Consider the following 19,993-nt stretch of genomic DNA (forward strand, 5'->3'; position numbering starts at 1 on the left):
CTTCGTTTTGGGATGAGCTCTCGCGTCGGCGATGGATACTCTCCGGCGAATGAAGCGGTGGCGAAAGTGGATATTTAATGCGATGAGATCTCGGGTGAGACCCAATGATGCTCTCAGGTGGCTTGAACCTTGAGAAATGGTTTGTTTCCATTCTCAGTGGCTGGCGAGGTTCGAAGTAAGATAGTGGCGTGTCTGGCTCCGAGGCTGTGCGACGGTTGGTGGTTCAGGCCGTGTACTCCGGAGAAGACGAGATGTGGCGGCGTCTGAGGAGATCGTGAGTCGGTTGCCCTAGGTTGAAGTATTGGGCTTGGCCCAAATCTTTTGTTATTGCCCAACTGTTTATTTGGGTTTTTTGTGTAAAGATGTTTGTAGGGCTTATAAATTTTTATTGCCTTTGGGCTTTTTATATAATTTTAATTTCGGTTAAAAAAAAACAAACAGTCTCCTGTCATCTGATTGAAGTTAAAAACTTGATGAACCTTGCTCTGTTTCTAATGTTTTCCTCTGGTCGCTTCAGTTCCATGTCACACATGCTCTCACAAACTAACGGTGTACTGAATCTAAATTTGGTGAATAAAATGGAACATGAAAGCGAATCCATTAACCAAGTGTAAAGATAGATATTATAAATCCTAGATTAAAAGGAAAGCTACAGACCCGTCTCAAGGCTCTCCTCTTAATTTCAAGAAGAAGAGATGTTCATATCATCTCTTGCGATTTTCTTACGCAGCGACTCACTTTCTTCCTAAATGCTATTTTGTTGTCTCTCCACTCTTTTGCTGCTTCCACATTGGCCGGTGACTCATCGTTGGGACCCGAAAGCATCGATATGATACTCAACACAATGCTTTCTACCTAGTATCATACACAACAACAACCACCCATTAGCTCTCTCAATCATATGTGATCTACCTCTATGGATGAGGAAGTCTAGAATGAAAAATTCAGAACCCAATTCCTAACTTGCAAAATTACTGAATGGGTGTGTTACCAGTATTTCAAAAAAAAAAAGGGTGTATTACCGTATGGACAGGGGTCCAACATTCAGAGGCAAGCTCGTATCCATTAGGGTCGTCACCAGGAGGATGAAGAATAGATATGCAAACTTTCCCATCGGAGTAAACTGCAGCCAAAATTGTAAATAAACAAACCATCAGAAGACTCATCAACCTTAAACGCTCGAGAATGAAGAAGTAATCACCATTAGGATGCCACATCTCCGAGATGAACTTGACCGTTGGTGGACTATTAGGATAATCCTCTTGGAACATCATGATTGCTTGAAAAATCCCCCTTCACTTCAATCAGAGAACAACAAAAAGTTTTAACCTTTTTCGAATTTTTGTACCATAACTGTGAGGGATTAAACTCATCTCCTGATTTTAGGTCAGGTTAAAGTTTAGGAAAAGGTTAGGGAAAGATGACGTGGGCTGAATCCCGTAAGAACTTAAAGAATGAATGATGATTTTATTGATGATTTTTGTAAAGAATGGTTACAAAGAGTGTTCTCTGATGATTACAAAGATAACGAAAATGTTACAAAGATAATGAAAGTATTATGTCGAATGGAATATGAGTTGAATCGGATCTGGATCGAATAGCCCCCTTTCTTGACTTGCTTTCTCTTTAAATAGCCTCAGGTCCCGCTTGATCGTCACCAACTGGTTCCCGAGATCTTCTCCACTTATTGAGGAATCCGCAACAGCTTCCCTTTGACCGGGTCCTGCGCTTCTTCTTGTTACAACGTGAGCTTCCTCTTCACCGTGAGCTCCTTGGTTAGAATCCTTAGCTTTCAGCCTCCGGCTCCAGCTTAGCTCCTTTTAGGCATCGAACTTGCGATGGGCCTGTCCCGGCCTGTTATCATCTTTTATTATTTGGAGATCAGCTACCGGGCCATATTCGGGCCCAACAGTTGCCCCCAGCTCTCGAGATTAGGTATCGTTATTCTCGGGAGCTAAACTTAGCCGCCCAAGCTAGATTCTCTTGTTGAGATCATGATTACCAGCTATCTCAACCATATTTACTTTTAACTGATCGAACGGCTGTAAATTTCCTCCGATTAAATCGATGGCTTAGATTAAAGCGAGTTTAAAATTTGATTTCCGATTTTCGAGACGTGATGGGATATAAAGCTGAGAGAATTAACTGCTTGTCTCTCCACTTCCTCCACGCCTCTCGACGGTTTCCAAGGTAATTCACCTCTTTTCCTTTATTTTACTGTGTTTTTTTATTTTGTTTTTTTATCCGCTTCTTGATCGAACTAGTTCTTCATCTTTAACCTCTCTCTGAGATTTCGCCTTAGTCCAATTCCTCTCTTTTGCTTCCTATTTCCCTTTCCTTTTACTATCATGAGTCAAAAAGAAGGTTCCGGCGAGGTTCAACTCTCAGCCTCCGGTGCCCGCATTATGAAGGTCAAGCGGAAAGCCGGTGAAAAGATGACAGAAGCCAAGAAGAAGAAGGTTAAAGACTCGATCGGAGCAAGAGTCAAGAGGATGAAGAAGAAAGGTGGCAAGATCGCCTCCTCCGGTCCTCACTTCCCTTCGCTCTTAAAGGGTCAGGACGTCATCAATCTTGCTGTTCAAGCTCACGGCAAGAGCGATCTAGTTAGAGCCTGTGCTGAAGATGAGACCCCCGAGACCGTTCCGGAGGGTTGGTTCTGCGTTCATGAGAAATATATCTCCATGAGCCATCTTAGATTTCCTCTCCCCACCCTTTTGCTGGACCTCTTAGATCATTACCAGCTAGCCCTTCCTCAACTTTGCCCATCGGTTATCAGAGTGATAAAAGGGTTCATCACCAGGGCCAAGGAGGAAGGGGTTATCGTGGGGTTGACTGAGCTAATGAGTCTCTTTTCTATAAAGGAGAGTACTTCCAAGGATGGTGGAAGCGGTACCTACTACCTCCCCTGTCGTCCAGGGTTAGGTATCTTTAAATTCACGGCCAGTGACAATGACTGGCGGAAGAAGTACTTTTATGTCAAGATTGATCCCTTGACGGTTCCTGTAGGCCGTGACCTCAGGAACTCATGGTCTGACATTTCTGGCTAGGATTTTAGGGATATGTTTGCATGTTTGTCTTTGCTTATCGTGATGTGCTAATTGTCTTTTGACTCTTTTTTGCAGAAATTAAGGATCCTGTCAAGTTGTCTAGTAAGCTTACTAGAGCTCTCTTCAGGAAGCTGCAGCATAGCCCTAACACTTGGGGAGCTTACACCACTTCGAGAGTTGGATCAGCTAGGTTTCCTGAGCGATACCAGGCGTCCTTCCCTGATTCAGTGACGGTTGCTGGTTTAGAGGGTAAACTTCTACTCTTAATTCATGATTTTTACTGTTTGAATTTGTCTCATGTGACTGATGAAACTTTTTCATGATTTAGTTTCTGAGGGTGACTCGGTTTTCGAAGTTTCATCCGGAGCAAGTACTTCCGAGAAGACTCAATCACAGAAGATGCCTATTCAGCCTTCCTTCCGTTCCAAGGGTAGATCGACCAAGGCTGCCAGCTCCTCTAGAGGAAGTGACAAGAACCAAGGAGGATCCTTCCTTGACTCTGTGAAGGAGGCTCTTGACGAAGGAGGCTCTGCTCCTGCTAAAGGTGTTAGCTCTTCGGAGCTTAAAATTCAGGAAGTTGGCCTTTCCTCCGAGGTCCCGATGACTGAAGCTAATCCTCAAATGGCGAGGGATCCTCCAGAATTTGAGCCCCCGAGGAACAAGAGGTCCCGAACTGACCAGATTGACAGACCTTCGAGGTCTTCCTCCTCCTCCTCTAGAGGGGGAACCGTTGGCTGGAACTTTGCTCATTCGAAGCCTGGATCGGTTTTGGATGATCCGTGGGGTTTGGCTACCCTGATGAGGCATATGAAGAGTACCGGGTGTTCCCTCCCCTCGATCTCCAATCTCATGCACAAGGACGAGTATGTTGATATTGCCCATCATATGGGTCAGGTATGAAGTCTATTTTGACTTTTAGCTTTATCTTTGGAAGATTTTTCGCTGAACCGTTTTTTGTTTTCTGTAGCTGGCTGGCGCTATTAACAGGGCTCAGTTCAAATTTGAGGACGCCATTAACAATGCCCCCAGTGCTGAGGAATTAGCTCAGGTCACTGAACTGGTCAAGGCCAACAAGACTGAGCTCAATCAGACTCGGGCTCTGATCTCGGATCTCCAGGCTGAGGTAAAGAGACTTGGCTCAAAATGCGACGCTCAGCAAGGGACAATCGAGAGCCAGTTGATGGATCTCCAGGTAAAGAATATGAAGAATGGGGATTTGGACGCTGCTCGGAAGATAGCCGAGTATCAGGTTAAGGAGCTGATTGCTTCATCCCAGAGCAGCCAGAAGAACAAGGAAGATGAGGTCAGGCTAGCCGTCCGGAGAGGAAAGAAGGAGGTAGCTGAAGCCTACAACAAAGTTATGGTTGTTGTCAAGGAGAAGTTCTCCAAGAAGAAGGACGAAGTCGATCTCCTGGTTCATGCTCAAGAGATTCAAGCCAACACCGAGCTCCTGAAAGACATGCTGGATGGCGAGATTAAGAGTACTCAAGACGAGTATGATCGCTTGGTGGCGATGATGCCGGAGGCTGTCGCGGCGTACGAGAAGGCTCAGGTCTCGGATTTCTCGATCGGAAAGCTCCCTCTTCCCCAACTCTCCGAGAGCTCAGGTACTTTCGAGATTAATATGTTTAATCTCTCCTTTTCTGGAGAGTTCGGTTCTAATTTGGGATTGATGGGTTCTTACTCAGCCCCAGTCGAAGCCGCCCTTGGATGTAGCGATAAGGAGATGGAGGAGGAGGTTCCTGAAGAGGAAGATCCGGTTGGTAAGGGAGCTGAGAAGAGCTCGGATGACAAGGAAGTTTGAGAGCCGAGGCTCTTTCGTGTTTTCTTAGGATTTCCGCCCAATGGGCTTTGATTTCTTTTGTTTTAAGACTTATGGCCTGAGGAGGTCTTTAAACCTTTAGCTGCTTGTATTTCGAATCTTTGTTAGCCTGGGGAGGCTTTTAAACCCTTGTTTAATTTCAAACTTGGTTTTCAGTTTCGTTTTGACTTTTTGGCTTTAGTCGTAGAATATGACACTTGATCACAATCGGGTTTTGTGATAAGTCTGGAAGACTTTGGTCGTTTTTAGTTCCTTAAGAGGAATTCTTGGAATATCGGGATTAGCTTAAGGTTTTTAGGAACCTGAGTTTAATTTGGACATCTTAGGTGTGGGTTCTTGGGAACCTGAATTCGTTTGTGGGGTTTTAAGACCCATTATGGCTTGCTTAGGATTTTAAGACCTTTCGAGGTTTGATAAGGATTTAAAGACCTTTGTATTTTAAGGATTTCAAGACCTTTGAGATTTGACAAGGATTTTAAGACCTTGGGGATTTGGTAAGGATTTTAAGACCTTAGGTCCAGGTTCGTCGAGACCTGATATTGCTTGAAGGATTTTAAGACCTTTAGTGGTTTATAGATTTTGATTTCGTTTGAAGGATTTCATGACCTTCAAGATTGTTAAGGATTTTAAGACCTTAGGTCCAGGTTCGTAGAAACCTGAGCTAATCCGAAGGGTTTTTAGGACCCTAGGTCCGTGTTTGCAGGGACCTGTGTTGTTTAAAGAATTGAGATATCGAGAACAATTGCTTTATTGATAATTGAATACATGGTATCATAGTAACGACACAATTGTTGTACTATAATGATCGTACATTTCCTGCGTGGGATATGTGATTTTAATCAGACATATGCCCCCTTTGGTTGCGGTGAAAGAAGTGTTGAAATGAGGTTGGGGCTGTACTCATGACGGAGTTGCCTACGTACCCAGTCAAGGGATCAAGCCTAACGTAGTTCAGGAATTTTAGGTACCTAATGATAGTATCTCTTAAGATTCGTGGCGTTCCACGATCTGATTTCAGATACCCCGGTTCGCACCTTTCGGAGCTTGTAGACGCCAGGTCGTATTACGTGGATAATCTGATAGGGACCTTCCCAGTTGGTTCCCAACTTCCCAGCATCTGGTTCCTTGGTTCCTTCGAAAACTTTCCTAAGTACTAGGTCACCTACAGCGAACTGTCGGAGCCTGACTTTGGAGTTGTATTGTCGTGCCATTGCTTGCTGATAGTTTTGAATGCGAATCAGGGCTCGGTCCCGTCTTTCCTCGATTAGGTCGAGGCTGTCCGTTAGGAGCTGCTCGTTAGCTGCGGGGTCGGATGTACAGAGATCCCGATGAAGGCTACCAGCAATGGTTTCGGCTGGGACGACAGCTTCCATCCCGTAAGCTAAGGAGAAAGGGGTTTCTCTGTAGCTTTTCGTGGGGTGGTTCGACATGCCCAAAGTACTTCAAGTAATTTTTCTGACCAGAGTTCCTTCTGGGTTCCGAGGCGTTTCTTGAGGTTTGCTAATACTGATTTATTAGCAGCCTCCGCTTGTCCGTTTCCTTGAGGTCGGCGAGGTGATGAGAAGGTCAGGCGAATATTCCACTTGTCACAAAATATTTAGAAATTGTGGGATATGAATTGTCCTCCATTGTCGGTTACGATTTCGTATGGGATGCCATGTCTACACACGATTTCTTTCCACACAAATCGTTCGACTTCGACTCTGGTTATCTGCTGGAAAGCTTCAGCCTCTATCCATTTCGTGAAGTAGTCTGTTAGGACTAAGAGGAAGCGTAGCTTCTTCTTTCCACTTCCTGATGCTACTAGTGGTCCTACGATGTCCATGGACCACCTCATGAATGGGTAAGGGGCGGATATATTGGACAGCTTTTCCGCAGGTTGGTGTATAATCGGTGCATACCTCTGGCATTTGTCGCATGAAGAGGAATAAACCTCGCAGTCAGCAATAATGGTGGGCCAGAAATAGCCCTGTCTTTTGATTCTGATGGCTAGAGCTCTGCCTCCAGAGTGGTTCCCGCAGGATCCGTCGTGCATTTCCTTCATGAGTCTCATAGCAATGAGGCCATGGACGAATTTTAGGTAAGGTCCGGAAACGCTTCGTTTGTGGAGGACAGACTCGATTATGCAGTATCTCGCGCTTAATGCTTTGAGCTTTCGAGCCTCCCATTTATTGGGTGGAGTCTTTCCTTCCAGGATGTATTGCGTGATTGGGATTCTCCAATCCTCTCTACCTATAACTTTGTTATGAAGAGACGAGGGAGGTTCCTGTTCGGGACCTGGTGTCGTGGTGCCCCCGGAGGTATTTGTAGGATTAGGCTCCATGGAGTCTAAATTTCGAGGAATACCTCCAACTTCTTCGTTATTCCCCGGGGTCTGAATAGTGCCCCCAGATGAATTTTGGAGGGCTGATCGGCTTCTGGTTTTAACTCTGCATACGAGTGGGTCTGAGTTGGTGCCCCCGGGGGTATTCGTGAGATCGGGCTCCAAGGAGTCTGAGTTTCGAGGAATTCCTTCAGTGTTTTGGATTGTGTTCCCGGAGGTATGCTTTCTAGAGCTGCGTCTTCTGTTTTTCGGGAACCAAAAAGTTGTGAGAACTTGGGTAGCTACCGTTTCAGGGCAGGTATCTTCGGGTTGCTCTGTTAGCTTGCTGTCTATCTCAGCCTTAATAGCTATGTTGATGCTTGGTTTTTCGATTCTTTCTACGGGTATGATCCGTTTTACGAGGGGGTCTGGCGTGGAGGCTAAAGCAGCCAACGCATCTGCTGAGGAGTTCTCTCCTCGTGGGATCCTTGTTAGCTCGAATTTGTCGAACTGCCTAGTGAGGTTCTGGACAACTTCGAGATATGCCCCCATTCTTTCGTCCCTCGTTTCACATTCTCCGTGAAACTGGCTAGCTAATAGCTGTGAATCACTATAAGCGTTTAACTCTCGAATTCCGAGACTTAGGGCGAGTTTCAACCCTGCGATTAATGCTTCATATTCAGCTTCGTTGTTTGAGGCGTTGAATCCGAGCCTATATGACTGTTCGATGGTTTCTCCTGCTGAAGAAGTTAACCTTAGACCGACACCGGAGCCCTGTTTTGATGAGGCTCCGTCGACATATAGGCTCCACTTTGGAGATTTCATTTCGGAGTCTAATTGCTCGGATGCTAGCTCTATGATAAAGTCGGCAAGGACCTGAGCTTTCGCTGCTGCTCGAGGTCTATACTCAATATCATATTCGCTGAGTTCTATGGCCCATTTAGCCAATCGCCCTGACTGGCTGGGGCTGTGCAATATCATTCGTAATGGTTGTGAGGTCATTACAACGATTGAGTGCGATTGGAAGTAAGGTCGCAATTTTCTAGCAGCTGTGACGACTGCTAAGGCTAATTTTTCCATTGCAGGGTACCTTGTTTCGGCGTCTATCAAACTCTTGCTGGTGTAATAGACATGTCTTTGTTCGTTTTGTTCCTCTCGTACCAGCACGCCGCTAACTGCAGCAGTCGATACAGCGAGGTACAGGTATAGTGGCTCTCCTACTACAGGTTTGGATAGGATCGGAGGTTCGGAGAGGTAAGCTTTCAATTGTTTGAAGGCTTCCTCGCATTTCTTGTCCCATAGGAACTTCTTATTGTTCCTTAGAAGCTTGTAGAATGGGAGGCACTTATCGGTGGACTTGGATATGAATCGATTTAATGCTGCGATTCGTCCGGTCAATCTCTGTACCTCTCTGGTTGTCTTAGGTGACGGCATTTCTAGGAAGGTTGCTATCTGTTGCGGGTTGGCTTCAATGCCTCTTTCGGTTACGAGGTAGCCTAGGAATTCGCCTGAAGGTACCCCGAAGGTACATTTAGTGGGATTGAGCTTCATATCGTATTTATTAAGGATATCGAAGCATTCCCTTGAGTGGGAGATATGGTCTTCTCCAGCTGAGGATTTGACTAGCATATCGTCAATATAGACCTCCATGGTTTTTCCAAGTTGCCCAGCAAACATCTTATTTACTAGCCTCTGATAGGTAGCTCCTGCATTCTTTAATCCGAATGGCATAACCTTGTAACAATAGGTTCCTCGTTCGGTTATGAACGCAGTTTTCTCCTGGTCGTCGGGATCCATCATGATTTGGTTGTACCCTGAGAAGGCATCCATAAAGGATATGAGTAGATGGCCAGATGTTGCTTCAACCAGGCGGTCGATGTGAGGTAACGGGAAGCTGTCTTTAGGACAAGCTTTGTTCAGGTCTGTGAAGTCTACACAGATTCTCCATTTCCTGTTTTTCTTCTTTACCACTACTGGGTTAGCTAACCAGTCGGGGTAGTGTACCTCTCGAATGGACCGAGCTTTCGTAAGTCGGTCAACTTCGTCGTTAACAGCTTAAGCCTTTTCGAGGCCTAGCTTGCGACGCTTTTGTTTGATCGGTTTGAAAGTAGGGTCTACTTTTAGCTTATGGGTAGTGACGTTCGGATCTATGCCTTTCATGTCGCTGGTGGACCATGCAAAGGTCTTGACATTGCTTTTCAGAAAATCAATGAGCTCCTTTTTTGTCTCAGGAGGTAGCTCGGATCCGATGCTCACCTGTCTTTCAGGATCTGAGTCGTCGATGCAAACTTTTTCAGTGAGGTTCTTGGGGGGACCTCGAATATTTTGTTGCATTTCGCGACCCTCCTGGATCTGTAATTGCTATTGGGAGGATTTTTTGAGGATTTCAAATCCTCCCAAATAGCAGATCTTGGATATCTTCTGGCTACCGTGTACGGTAGCTATCCCTTCAGGTGTTGGGAATTTCACACATTGGTGATACGTCGAGGCTACTGCCTTCATTTTGTGAATCCAGGGTCTTCCCAGGATCGCATGGAACGGGGAAGGTCTGTCGATGACTACTAAGTTGGTCATTTTCATTATTGCGCCAGCTATGACTGGGAGCTTGATAGTCCCCAATGAGGTAGCTGTTTCTCCGGAGAAGCCTACGAGATTAGCTTTCTGGCCGATAATTTCGTAGTCGTCTATTTCCATCCCTTTTAGGGTGTTGTAGAAAATAAGGTCGACAGAGCTTCCTTTGTCTATCATGAGTTTAGGGACCTCGTATCCTGCGATGTTCAGGGTGACAATCAACGCATCATCGTGAGGTCTGTCAAGGTTTGAGGTCTCGCTTTTCTAGAAAGAAATCTTAGTATTCGATTCAGGGTTAAGAGGCTTAGGTCCAGTGTTAGACACAGTGATACGCCCTGGATTGAGCACCGACCTGTTTGGTTCATGGACACGGCCCAAGGTGGCGACCTTGTCGACCAGCTAGACATAGCCGAGGTTTTCTCGTCAGATTATGCCAATTCCCTTATCATCTATGCAATCTTGGATGAGCTGAATACTCAAGTGAGCTGGACTGACACTATCATGGACGAGCTGAGCAAGTTGGTTCGATCTTCCGAGCTGGTTCGACAATCAAACCACCCGAGAAGCAACACAGACATACGTTCATTGTTCGAATCATATCTTCTAGACCATGATGTTTCTTCGCGTGAAACCACTTGGAGAATGTGCTCAACTCAATTATGGAACTCCTCGAAGAAGAATCATATCAAACGGAGTTCAGATGAGGGAGTTATGCCATGTACAAATAAGGTGATGTTCAGTTCTCGCGAATTCAGACATGTGTGGATCGTCCCGCGTGTGTCCATATCCTTCCCAGCATGGTGTGCACGACCTGATCATCACTGCAAGAACCTGGACACTCCATGAACCTGGACAGTCAATGAATCTCGCCAAGTCTCCCTCAATTTCCACACTTTGACTAGATCTAGTCAAATTTATATTTTCTATGCATTGTTTTCTGCACTTTTCTTTATTTTTCTTTGACTCAAAACTCTATAAATTGTAGTCTTATTTCATTGCAACATGATCAACGAAATTTCTTCTTCTTTTTGAGTTTTTACTCTTTGTTCTTTGCTTAGAACATTTCTAGTTTCTTGGTGAGGTTATCTCCAAGTCTCGATCCTTCCTTTGTTGGACCGGTGCGTCACATCCGGCAACAATTGAAGTCTGGTAGTATCATCGGGCCTTCCGCAACCCGTTGTGTCACCGTTCATCCCACCAGTTCTCTATCCTTCCGGATCTGAGTTTATATCATCCGTACCGGTAGAGTGATCCGTATTTTGGTTCTATCACGTGGTATCAGAGCCACTCTTTTGGTAACTCTATTTCTATCCATTTTCTCATCTCTCCATTTCTTCTAAACACTTCTTATCTATCTATCTTGAATCCGGGCCCCTCATTACCCCCATATATAAAAAAAAAAAAATAAGATCTAAGTTTATGCTTTAAAAAAAAAAAAAAAAGATTATATAAAAAAAAAAAAAAAAAAAAGTTTGATTGTTTGTGGTGTGGTGGTGGAAGAGAAAGCCTGCTGGCCGAAGAGAAATCCGGCCTTTGAGGTGGTTAAGGCGGGTTCCCCTTTGAAATCTCTTATCTTTCTATCTTAAACCTTTGATCTTGCATGGATTTGCCCATTGGGATTCTTTGATCTGTTCTCTTAAAACCTTGAGAAGAAACTGTGTGATCACCATAAATCTGAGAGAAAACACTTGAGTGGGTGAGATTAAACACTTGAGAGAGTGAGGAATTTTATCTACTAACTTTTGTGTTGAGATTTTCAGGTTACAATGTTTGGTCTTCACCGGAGAAGTAGCAAGGAGAACTCCCACGACCATCTGTCTCTCAAACTCCATTTAAATATTCTTTGAACAATTTTGATGAGTTTGTTAGTGTGCAGGAAAAGCCAAACCAAAGGTGCAAAGAAACAAACAGAGATGTGGCTGATCCAAAGAGGCGATCCTTTCAGTTTGATGTCCAAGAGATCTGTGATAACTTTGAGAAGGGAATGATGCAAGCCCTCAAGGACGTCAGCAAGAGCCACAAGAAGAGCACATCCACACGTGCACCTGTAGCTGAGCCATCCTTGTTCATCAGTGAGAAAACTCAAGGTGAATCTGAAAACCATTTTGAAAAGCTTAAAGATTTTTCAGATTCTTTACCCATTTATGATGAATCTGATGAAGAGCTAATTGAAAGCTTGATCACTTGTGAGGATAAATGTGATCTTCCTTCTCTTGAACCTGAGTTTGTGTTTGAAAATGAGCAAGCTAATGTAGAACTAACTGTTTTGCAACCGGAGCTTCCGAGTAGTCTTGTTTTGTCTCCACAGGTTTTTGAGGAAGAGCCATTCAACCATCCACATCATTGACGACTTCCTGGCACTAGGACACTTTTGGATGATGATCTAGGTCCTATCTTTGATGAGGAGGACGACCCTGGTCCAGTCTTTGATGAGGAAGCAACAAGCATCACATCCATAGCTATGGAGAGTCATCTATGCTTTGATCCCGGCACATCTCCTCTCCCTTTGTCTCCTGATCTTCAAAAGCACAGTGAGAACTCTGATTTGCTTAATTCTCTGCCTGAAATATTTGTCAAGATCAGTTCTCATGATGTGACTCGTTTTGGTCTTGACAAGATGAAAGAATTTTGTGTTTCACAGTCTGTTTTTGAAAACATGATTAATTCTTTTAAAATCTTTAAACCTGATGAACTTCTTGATCATAACTGTTTTCAAAATGATAAAGGCATCAACTCTGAAATTATATTGACCTTTGATCAGTTCTTGACACATAGCAAATGTTTTGATCATTTTGAAGAAACTCTTGAGCTTGATTTGCAGCCGCCTGATTTCTATGCTAGAAAACCGTTTGACTCTTTTGTTTTCAAAGGCATTGGCTTTGATCTGAGTTCTTATATTCATGCACTGATCACTGATAATTTATTTGCATCATTTTGTGCCTTGGGCGGAATTTTGGTTAAGAAGTTGCTGGAACATGAATCACTTAGAACTGAAAATGACTTTAGTGATCTTGATTCTCGTGATTATGTTTTGCAGCCTGATCTTGTGTGTATTAAAACTGATAAAACTTGGCATCTTTTGAGATCATCTCGTGATCAATGTGTTGTTTTGAGCCTTGATGATATTTTGGTTTACAACACATTCTTTGATAAATCTCTTAAGTCTTTGATAAATGTTTCTCAATCTGAACTTAAGCTTTTGTGTTCAGATGTTGAGCATGATATGCACTTTCTGAAAATGTCTAATATTTTTGCATGTCTTGAGAAAATTCTGGTCTGTAACATCTATTTTGATGATCATCTTGAAAGGCTGAAATGTGTGCTACTTGTTCTTGGAAAAGATATTTTGCTGTTTGATTTGAACAAGTATCTCTCTTGCACATTTGATCCTGGTCTTTTAGTGTTTTTTTTGAGTATCCAGGAAAGACAGGTTTAGCCTCTGAATGAAAGCATTGATCGTGCCCAACAGCCTGAGTTTTGGAGAAGCATTGTTGTCCAAACCGGCTACCTTGGAGATGCCAGCGACAGAGGTTCAGTACACAAAGGGTATCTCGACTTTAAGAAGGTCTTTTGTCTTGAATCCAATTTTCCTGGAAAGCCAATTCCCCAAAGATTCACTGAGGCTTGGAATCACTTAAAAATATTCACGGAGGAAGGAGTTATGAATTTTTCAAGCCGGAGGTTCTCCAGTCCATCTATCCGCGAGTACCAGATTTCCCAAGGAGATTTAGGCCCAGCAAAGAGGCGGCCTGATCCAAAACCGATCATATTATTCAAGATGGTTCTCTCAGCTTCTCAGAAAGATCAAAATCAGAAGGAATGGCCTTGGGATTATGAAGATATGACCCTTCCACCAAAACCGGCCAGACCAAAGGCAGCAAAGTGTTCATCACTTGAGAAACCGTTGGAGCTGTTGATTCTCAAAGAACCAAAGATGGAAGCAAGCAGAGGAGGTCGGCACAACACTAGTGTTCTTGGAACATGGAACTGGAAGTACTTAAGGAGAACAAGTTCGAAACTCCAAGGAAGTTTCTCTCCAAATTTATCCTTCATTGAATTTTGCTTGTTTTTAAAATTCTTTTTGTGTGATTCATTTTCTTTTGATTTAGGTAAAATAGATTTGAGGACAAATCCTTTTGAAGAGGGAGAGTATGATACGCCCTGGATTGAGCACCGACCTGTTTGGTTCATGGACACGGCCCAAGGTGGCGACCTTGTCGACCAGCTAGACATAGCCGAGGTTTTCTCGTCAGATTATGCCAATTCCCTTATCATCTATGCAATCTTGGATGAGCTTAATACTCAAGTGAGCTGGACTGACACTATCATGGATGAGCTGAGCAAGTTGGTTCGATCTTCCGAGCTGGTTCGACAATCAAACCACCCGAGAAGCAACACAGACATACGTTCATTGTTCGAAGCATATCTTCTAGACCATGATGTTTCTTCGCGTGAAACCACTTGGAGAATGTGCTCAACTCAATTATGGAACTCCTCGAAGAAGAATCATATCAAACGGAGTTCAGATGAGGGAGTTATGCCATGTACAAATAAGGTGATGTTCAGTTCTCGCGAATTCAGACATGTGTGGATCGTCCCGCGTGTGTCCATATCCTTCCCAGCATGGTGTGCACGACCTGATCATCACTGCAAGAACCTGGACACTCCATGAACCTGGACAGTCAATGAATCTCGCCAAGTCTCCCTCAATTTCCACACTTTGACTAGATCTAGTCAAATTTATATTTTCTATGCATTGTTTTCTGCACTTTTCTTTATTTTTCTTTGACTCAAAACTCTATAAATTGTAGTCCCATTTCATTGCAACATGATCAACGAAATTTCTTCTTCTTTTTGAGTTTTTACTCTTTGTTCTTTGCTTAGAACATTTCTAGTTTCTTGGTGAGGTTATCTCCAAGTCTCGATCCTTCCTTTGTTGGACCGGTGCGTCACATCCGGCAACAATTGAAGTCTGGTAGTATCATCGGGCCTTCCGCAACCCGTTGTGTCACCGTTCATCCCACCAGTTCTCTATCCTTCCGGATCAGAGTCCATATCAACCTTACCGAAAGAGTGATCCCGATTTTGGTTCTATCACACAGCCTTCCGTACGTGATTCTTAATGGAATTGACGGAGTCTTGACATATATCTGATCCTCCAAGGATACAGGCCACCCTCGAGTCGGGGCTCGATTGAGGGGATGATTTGCTCAAGAGAGCTTCGACTTGTAAACTTTTTCCTTGGGGGAATTTCCCAAGAATCATGTCGACTCTTTTCTTGGGAGCTGGAGGTGGCTAATCGGTCTCCTTCTCAGGTGACCTCTCGCGTTTCGGGGAGGTGTCTCTGGGACCTCTTTTCTGATAAGGTGGTGGCTTTTTAAGGTCCACGCCCTTTATTTCTCTGGCTGCGAATTTAGCTGCCAGCTGTCGTTGGAGGTCCCAACATTCCTCGGTTGAGTGCCCTTCGCGATCGTGATAAGAGCAACGTTTGCTTTTATCAAAGCCTTTTGACCAGGGAGTTTTGTTTGCTGCTGCGACATGTTTTTCTTCCTTGTCTTCCTCGATTGCGTAGGAATGTTCTCCCTGAGTCTGATTATTTCGGGGGTTACCTTTTTTATGAGGTCCCTTAGTCTCAGAGGATTCACCTTTCGGGTGATTCTGAGGTTTCTTGTGGAGTTTATCCAGTGCAGCTGTCTCCTCCTCCAGAGTAATGTATCTGGTGGCTTTATGGAGAGCATCGTCGATAGTTGGGGGAGTATTGAGTGTTAGCTCCGACCAGAACTTCGATTTATAGAACAGACCTCTCCTAAGAGCCTCGATGGCAACTAGGTCGTTAGGATTCGAGAGCTTAGTTCTTACTGCCCTGAATTTTCGATGTAGACTCGTAATGAGTCCCCCATTCCTTGTCTGACCTTCCAAAGGTCGGCCTCAGAGGCTTGCTTCAGGATATGGGTCGAGTACTGCTTCATAAAGGCACTAGTTAATTGATCGAAACTGTCTATCGAGGCTGGCTCGAGACCGGAGAACCACTCAAGGGCTGTTCCGACCAAGTTTTCTGCGAATGTCCTGCAGTAACCTGCTTCACATTCTTCCTGTGTGAAATGGGCTTTCACGATAGCTAATCGGAAGGCTCTCAAATAGGCTTTTGGATCAGATGTCCCATCATATTCGGGAATTCTGATTTTTCGGGTATCCCTTATGTAAGAGCCGGCAATTCTGTCCGTGAATGGGGTTCCACGGGTTTCCTCGATCAAGCTATCGATTTCGGGAGCTGAGCTCGTAGCTTTATGGACTTGAGCTCCCAATTTTTGGAGAGCGGCGTGAGTTCTTTCCATATATCTACGGATAGCTTCAGGTCCCTCTAAGGGAAGGACGTTTGGGTCGTTAGCAGGTACCCGACGGGCAGGTTCCTGACAGAATCGAGTTGGCTCGTCCTCCCATGCGGTTGGTGGGCTAAGTCGCTCACCAGCTCTTGGGTTATCGGAATCTATCCTTTGATAACCGTCCCCATTCGGGATTGAGCTTCTGGTTTGATAAACCGAAGCTGACGCTTTGCGCCCAGATGGGAAGGGTATTCCTGCTCCGGACCTAAGATCAGGCGGCGGAGGAGGTAAGCGAGTGCTCCTGTCAGTAACCTGATTGGGTGTGGAACTGGTTGTCGCTATGTTACTTCCCATAGCACTGGTGTTAGGTGGATTAAACACGGGAGATGTCCCAGTATGAGGTGTCTGGAAGGCAGATCCACGTCCTTCCGGAACAGTGCTATCTAGGGAAAAGTTTAAACGTCCTCGGGGAAATGACGGATCGGTTAATCGATCATGGAAAACGATCCCCGGAGCTTGACGTTGCGGTGGTTGGGTTGTTGCGTTTAGAGATCTAGTTATCTCTTCGAATCGTTGCTGACGAACAGTCAGCTGATGCATCGTACGCTCACTTTCCTGAGCTTTATCTACTAACTGCATCATCATCTGGCGAATCTCAGAGAGCTGAGCCTCCGTTTGATTCGGAATGGCTTGCTGCTGAGGATTCTCGGTGATCGGGAGCCCGGAGGTGGTTCCACTTGATGATCTCGGGTTAGTAACCCCGGTTGTAGTTTGGCTCGTTCGAGCGCCAGCCGGAAGCTGTTGCCCAGATCGGTGGTCGCCACGTCGAGGCTCTGTGGTTATGAGACTGGAGCCTCCGTCGTTCGGTGAGCCATCGCTCTGAGTCGGGAGGTTAAGGTCAGACGGATTTGTGGTCTGATCGGTAGGATTCATCCTCAAGTTAGAGTAAGGGATTCGATTGTTTCTATCCCCACAGACGGCGCCAATTGTGAGGGATTAAACTCACCTCCTGATTTTAGGTCAGGTTAAAGTTTAGGAAAAGGTTAGGGAAAGATGACGTAAGCTGAATCCCGTAAGAACTTAAAGAATGAATGATGATTTTATTGATGATTTTTGTAAAGAATGGTTACAAAGAGTGTTCTCTGATGATTACAAAGATAACGAAAATGTTACAAAGATAATGAAAGTATTATGTCGAATGGAATATGAGTTGAATCGGATCTGGATCGAATAGCCCCCTTTCTTGACTTGCTTTCTCTTTAAATAGCCTCAGGTCCCGCTTGATCGTCACCAACTGGTTCCCGAGATCTTCTCCACTTATTGAGGAATCCGCAACAGCTTCCCTTTGACCGGGTCCTGCGCTTCTTCTTGTTACAACGTGAGCTTCCTCTTCACCGTGAGCTCCTTGGTTAGAATCCTTAGCTTTCAGCCTCCGGCTCCAGCTTAGCTCCTTTTAGGCATCGAACTTGCGATGGGCCTGTCCCGGCCTGTTATCATCTTTTATTATTTGGAGATCAGCTACCGGACCATATTCGGGCCCAACAATAACAACTAAATCTAAGCGGGGGTTACATAATCTCAATTAAACACAAACATAAGTGAGAACAATAGAAGAGATAAAAAAACTCACTTTAGAGTATCAGGAGGACCGATGATGGAGACGCTCCACTGGAAAATGTTATTCTCATCAACGAGCCCAACTGAGAAACCATCAACGGGGTGCTTGCACAGATCTGCAACAACAATTCAGCCAAACCCATAGCCGAAATCAAACCCCTCAAATCAATCCAAAAAAATCGAACAAAAATGAGAGACCTTTGAGCTGCTTCTGTAGGAGAAGGCTTGCTTGGTTCTTTGCCATCTCACACCGCCGAGAGAGAGAAGATTTGGTGATAAATTCTGATGATGTAGAAAGAGAGAGTCGGTCTAAAAATTTTAGGGTTGTATTGTTTCACCATTTTTCACAAAATTATCTTTTGAATGTCTTTTTTTTTTGAGCAAATATCTTTTGAATGTCTATCACCAACAATAACACCAAAACATCAAATTTGATGTAATTTCATCTCCAACAAAACATCAAATTTGATACATTCCACCAAATTTGGTGTAATATGAATAGTGTTACACCAAACCCCACCTAATCTTTAAAATATATTTATTATATTTCATTTAAGAATATAGCTTAACTATTATCACTAATACTTATTTCATACTGCATTTTTATTTTTAAATTACTTTTACATAATTACTTTTAATTATTAAATTAGTAAATAAACATTATCATTTAAGTCATATTGTAAAAAAAATTTAGCTACTTTCTCGGAGAAGGAATCAGAAGTGGAAACATATCAAATGCACTCGGAGGACTTGACGGAGAAGCTTCTGATTGGTCCTCGCGGAGGGGATTGACGGAAGAGATGACAAGAGGAACGACAAAATCGAGCCCAAGCTTGGGCGGCTGCTTCCTCCTCCGCGGCGGAGATCAGACGGATGCGGAGACGATGAATATGGGATTTCAACGGTCAGATGGGTCTGAGATTGAGGATGATGGTGTTTAATCTTAGGCTTGGGAACAGAATAGGAGGAAGGCAAACAAGCAGTGGATTCTTTTCCGATGAACCGTCGTTCTGCTACAGATGAATTCTTGAGACCCATTAAAAATATTTTTATTATTTAAATAATTAATAATTATTTCAAATTTCAAAATCTGTTTTCACGAAACATGCAAAAGATATTTTAAAAACTCCATTTTAGTATTTGGATAAAGAAAAAAGGGAATATATAGATAATTTATATCGACACCTTCAAATCACATATTTGTTACTTATATAACAGAGAATCATTTAAAACAATGAAACTTAAATCAATAAACAATGAAAATCGAACACCATAATCGGCTGAACTATCAGCTAACAAATCGAACACCATAAGAGCTTACGAGTTTGAAATCATCTTAAATTTGATCGTAAAACCTAAAACATACGATTTCAATCAATCACAGATTCACAAGTCACATATCAGCTAAAATCAAAGACCAAGAATGTCAAATTGAAGAAAAGTGATTTTGACGAGAAATATAACGACATTGTCCAGTTGCTGTGTGATCGGAGTCTGGTGTTGAATGGAGACGGAAAACCAAAACCAGAAGATGCTGCATGCTGGAACAGCGAGATGTTGTTGTTTTTGCGATAAAAATGAGGTAGAGAAGAGTGAGGAGCTAAACCCGCCCGAGGAGAAGGAAGATAGGCATGTTCGTTTCGTCAACGCTAACGCAGTGGTAGCGTCAAAAAATTAAAGCTTTAGAAATGGAAACACCCAACATCAGTGAAGCACCATTAACTGAAGTTTCAGTTGCTGCGGCAACAAACAGGGAACAAAACGGATGCTGAAAAATTCAGCGGCATTGGCGTTTAATTTAATGTGTCTCCAGCAATCTGTTGCGACTACTTTGGCTGTTAACAAAGATATTTTTTTCTGTCACAGTACATTTTTCTGCCGCTGCAGATGAATCCGGCGATAATAAAACGAACAGGCCTGATGTAGACGGCGCGGATGACAGAGAGTCGAACGCGGCGAGGAAGGCAGTGGCAAACATGGAAATACGTGGAGAGAGAGAGAGAGAGAGAGAGAGAGAGAGAGAGAGAGAGAGAGAGAGAGAGAGAGAGAGAGAGAGAGAGAGAGAGAGAGAGAGAGAAAAGTAAAAATGGGTTGGATTGGATAATTCAACAACTCATATTAACCCAACTCACAGAATCCACTAACCCATCAAAACCATTAATCCATTAATATCTAAAATTTTGATTCATTACTATCCATTGATTGGTTTGGTTTGGGTAAATCTATTAGTTTTAGCCTATTTTTACACCTCTACTTTTGCTATAGAATTTGGTGTTGTTGTTGAAAATGGCAAAAACAATTTAACACCAAA

The 19,993-nt window shown here is 43.7% G+C and overlaps 2 protein-coding genes across 3 annotated transcripts in view; both read right to left on the minus strand.

Moving 5' to 3' along the window:
- Positions 1-19,993, minus strand: part of LOC108814888 (triosephosphate isomerase, cytosolic-like) — an 82,623-nt gene that overhangs the window by 46,072 nt on the left and 16,558 nt on the right. The window lies entirely within an intron of this gene.
- LOC108834653 (ubiquitin-conjugating enzyme E2 14-like) lies at positions 582-18,032 on the minus strand. Of its 2 annotated transcripts, XM_056990199.1 has the most exons (5): positions 17,881-18,032; positions 17,696-17,798; positions 1,202-1,298; positions 1,023-1,123; positions 582-855 (listed from the first exon to the last, which is right to left on the minus strand). In XM_056990199.1, the coding sequence occupies exons 3-5, from the start codon at positions 1,272-1,274 to the stop codon at positions 700-702; spliced, it is 330 nt and encodes a 109-aa protein (XP_056846179.1). In that variant the 5' UTR covers positions 1,275-1,298; positions 17,696-17,798; positions 17,881-18,032; the 3' UTR covers positions 582-699. The 2 variants fall into 2 exon arrangements, with proteins under 2 accessions (XP_056846179.1, XP_056846180.1); XM_056990200.1 differs by having other exon boundaries at positions 17,696-18,027.

Source organism: Raphanus sativus, chromosome 7, assembly GCF_000801105.2.
Source record: "Raphanus sativus cultivar WK10039 chromosome 7, ASM80110v3, whole genome shotgun sequence".
In the NCBI taxonomy this organism is placed as follows: Eukaryota; Viridiplantae; Streptophyta; class Magnoliopsida; order Brassicales; family Brassicaceae; genus Raphanus; species Raphanus sativus.

Coding starts and splice junctions, on each gene's coding strand:
- LOC108834653 (XM_056990199.1), bottom strand. CDS start 1,274: ATGATGTTCCAAGAGGATTATCCTAATAGTCCACCAACGGTCAAGTTC. Junction 1,124..1,201: donor GGAGATGTGGCATCCTAATG/GTGATTACTTCT, acceptor TTTTGGCTGCAG/TTTACTCCGATGGGAAAGTT. Junction 856..1,022: donor GTTGGACCCCTGTCCATACG/GTAATACACCCT, acceptor GTATGATACTAG/GTAGAAAGCATTGTGTTGAG.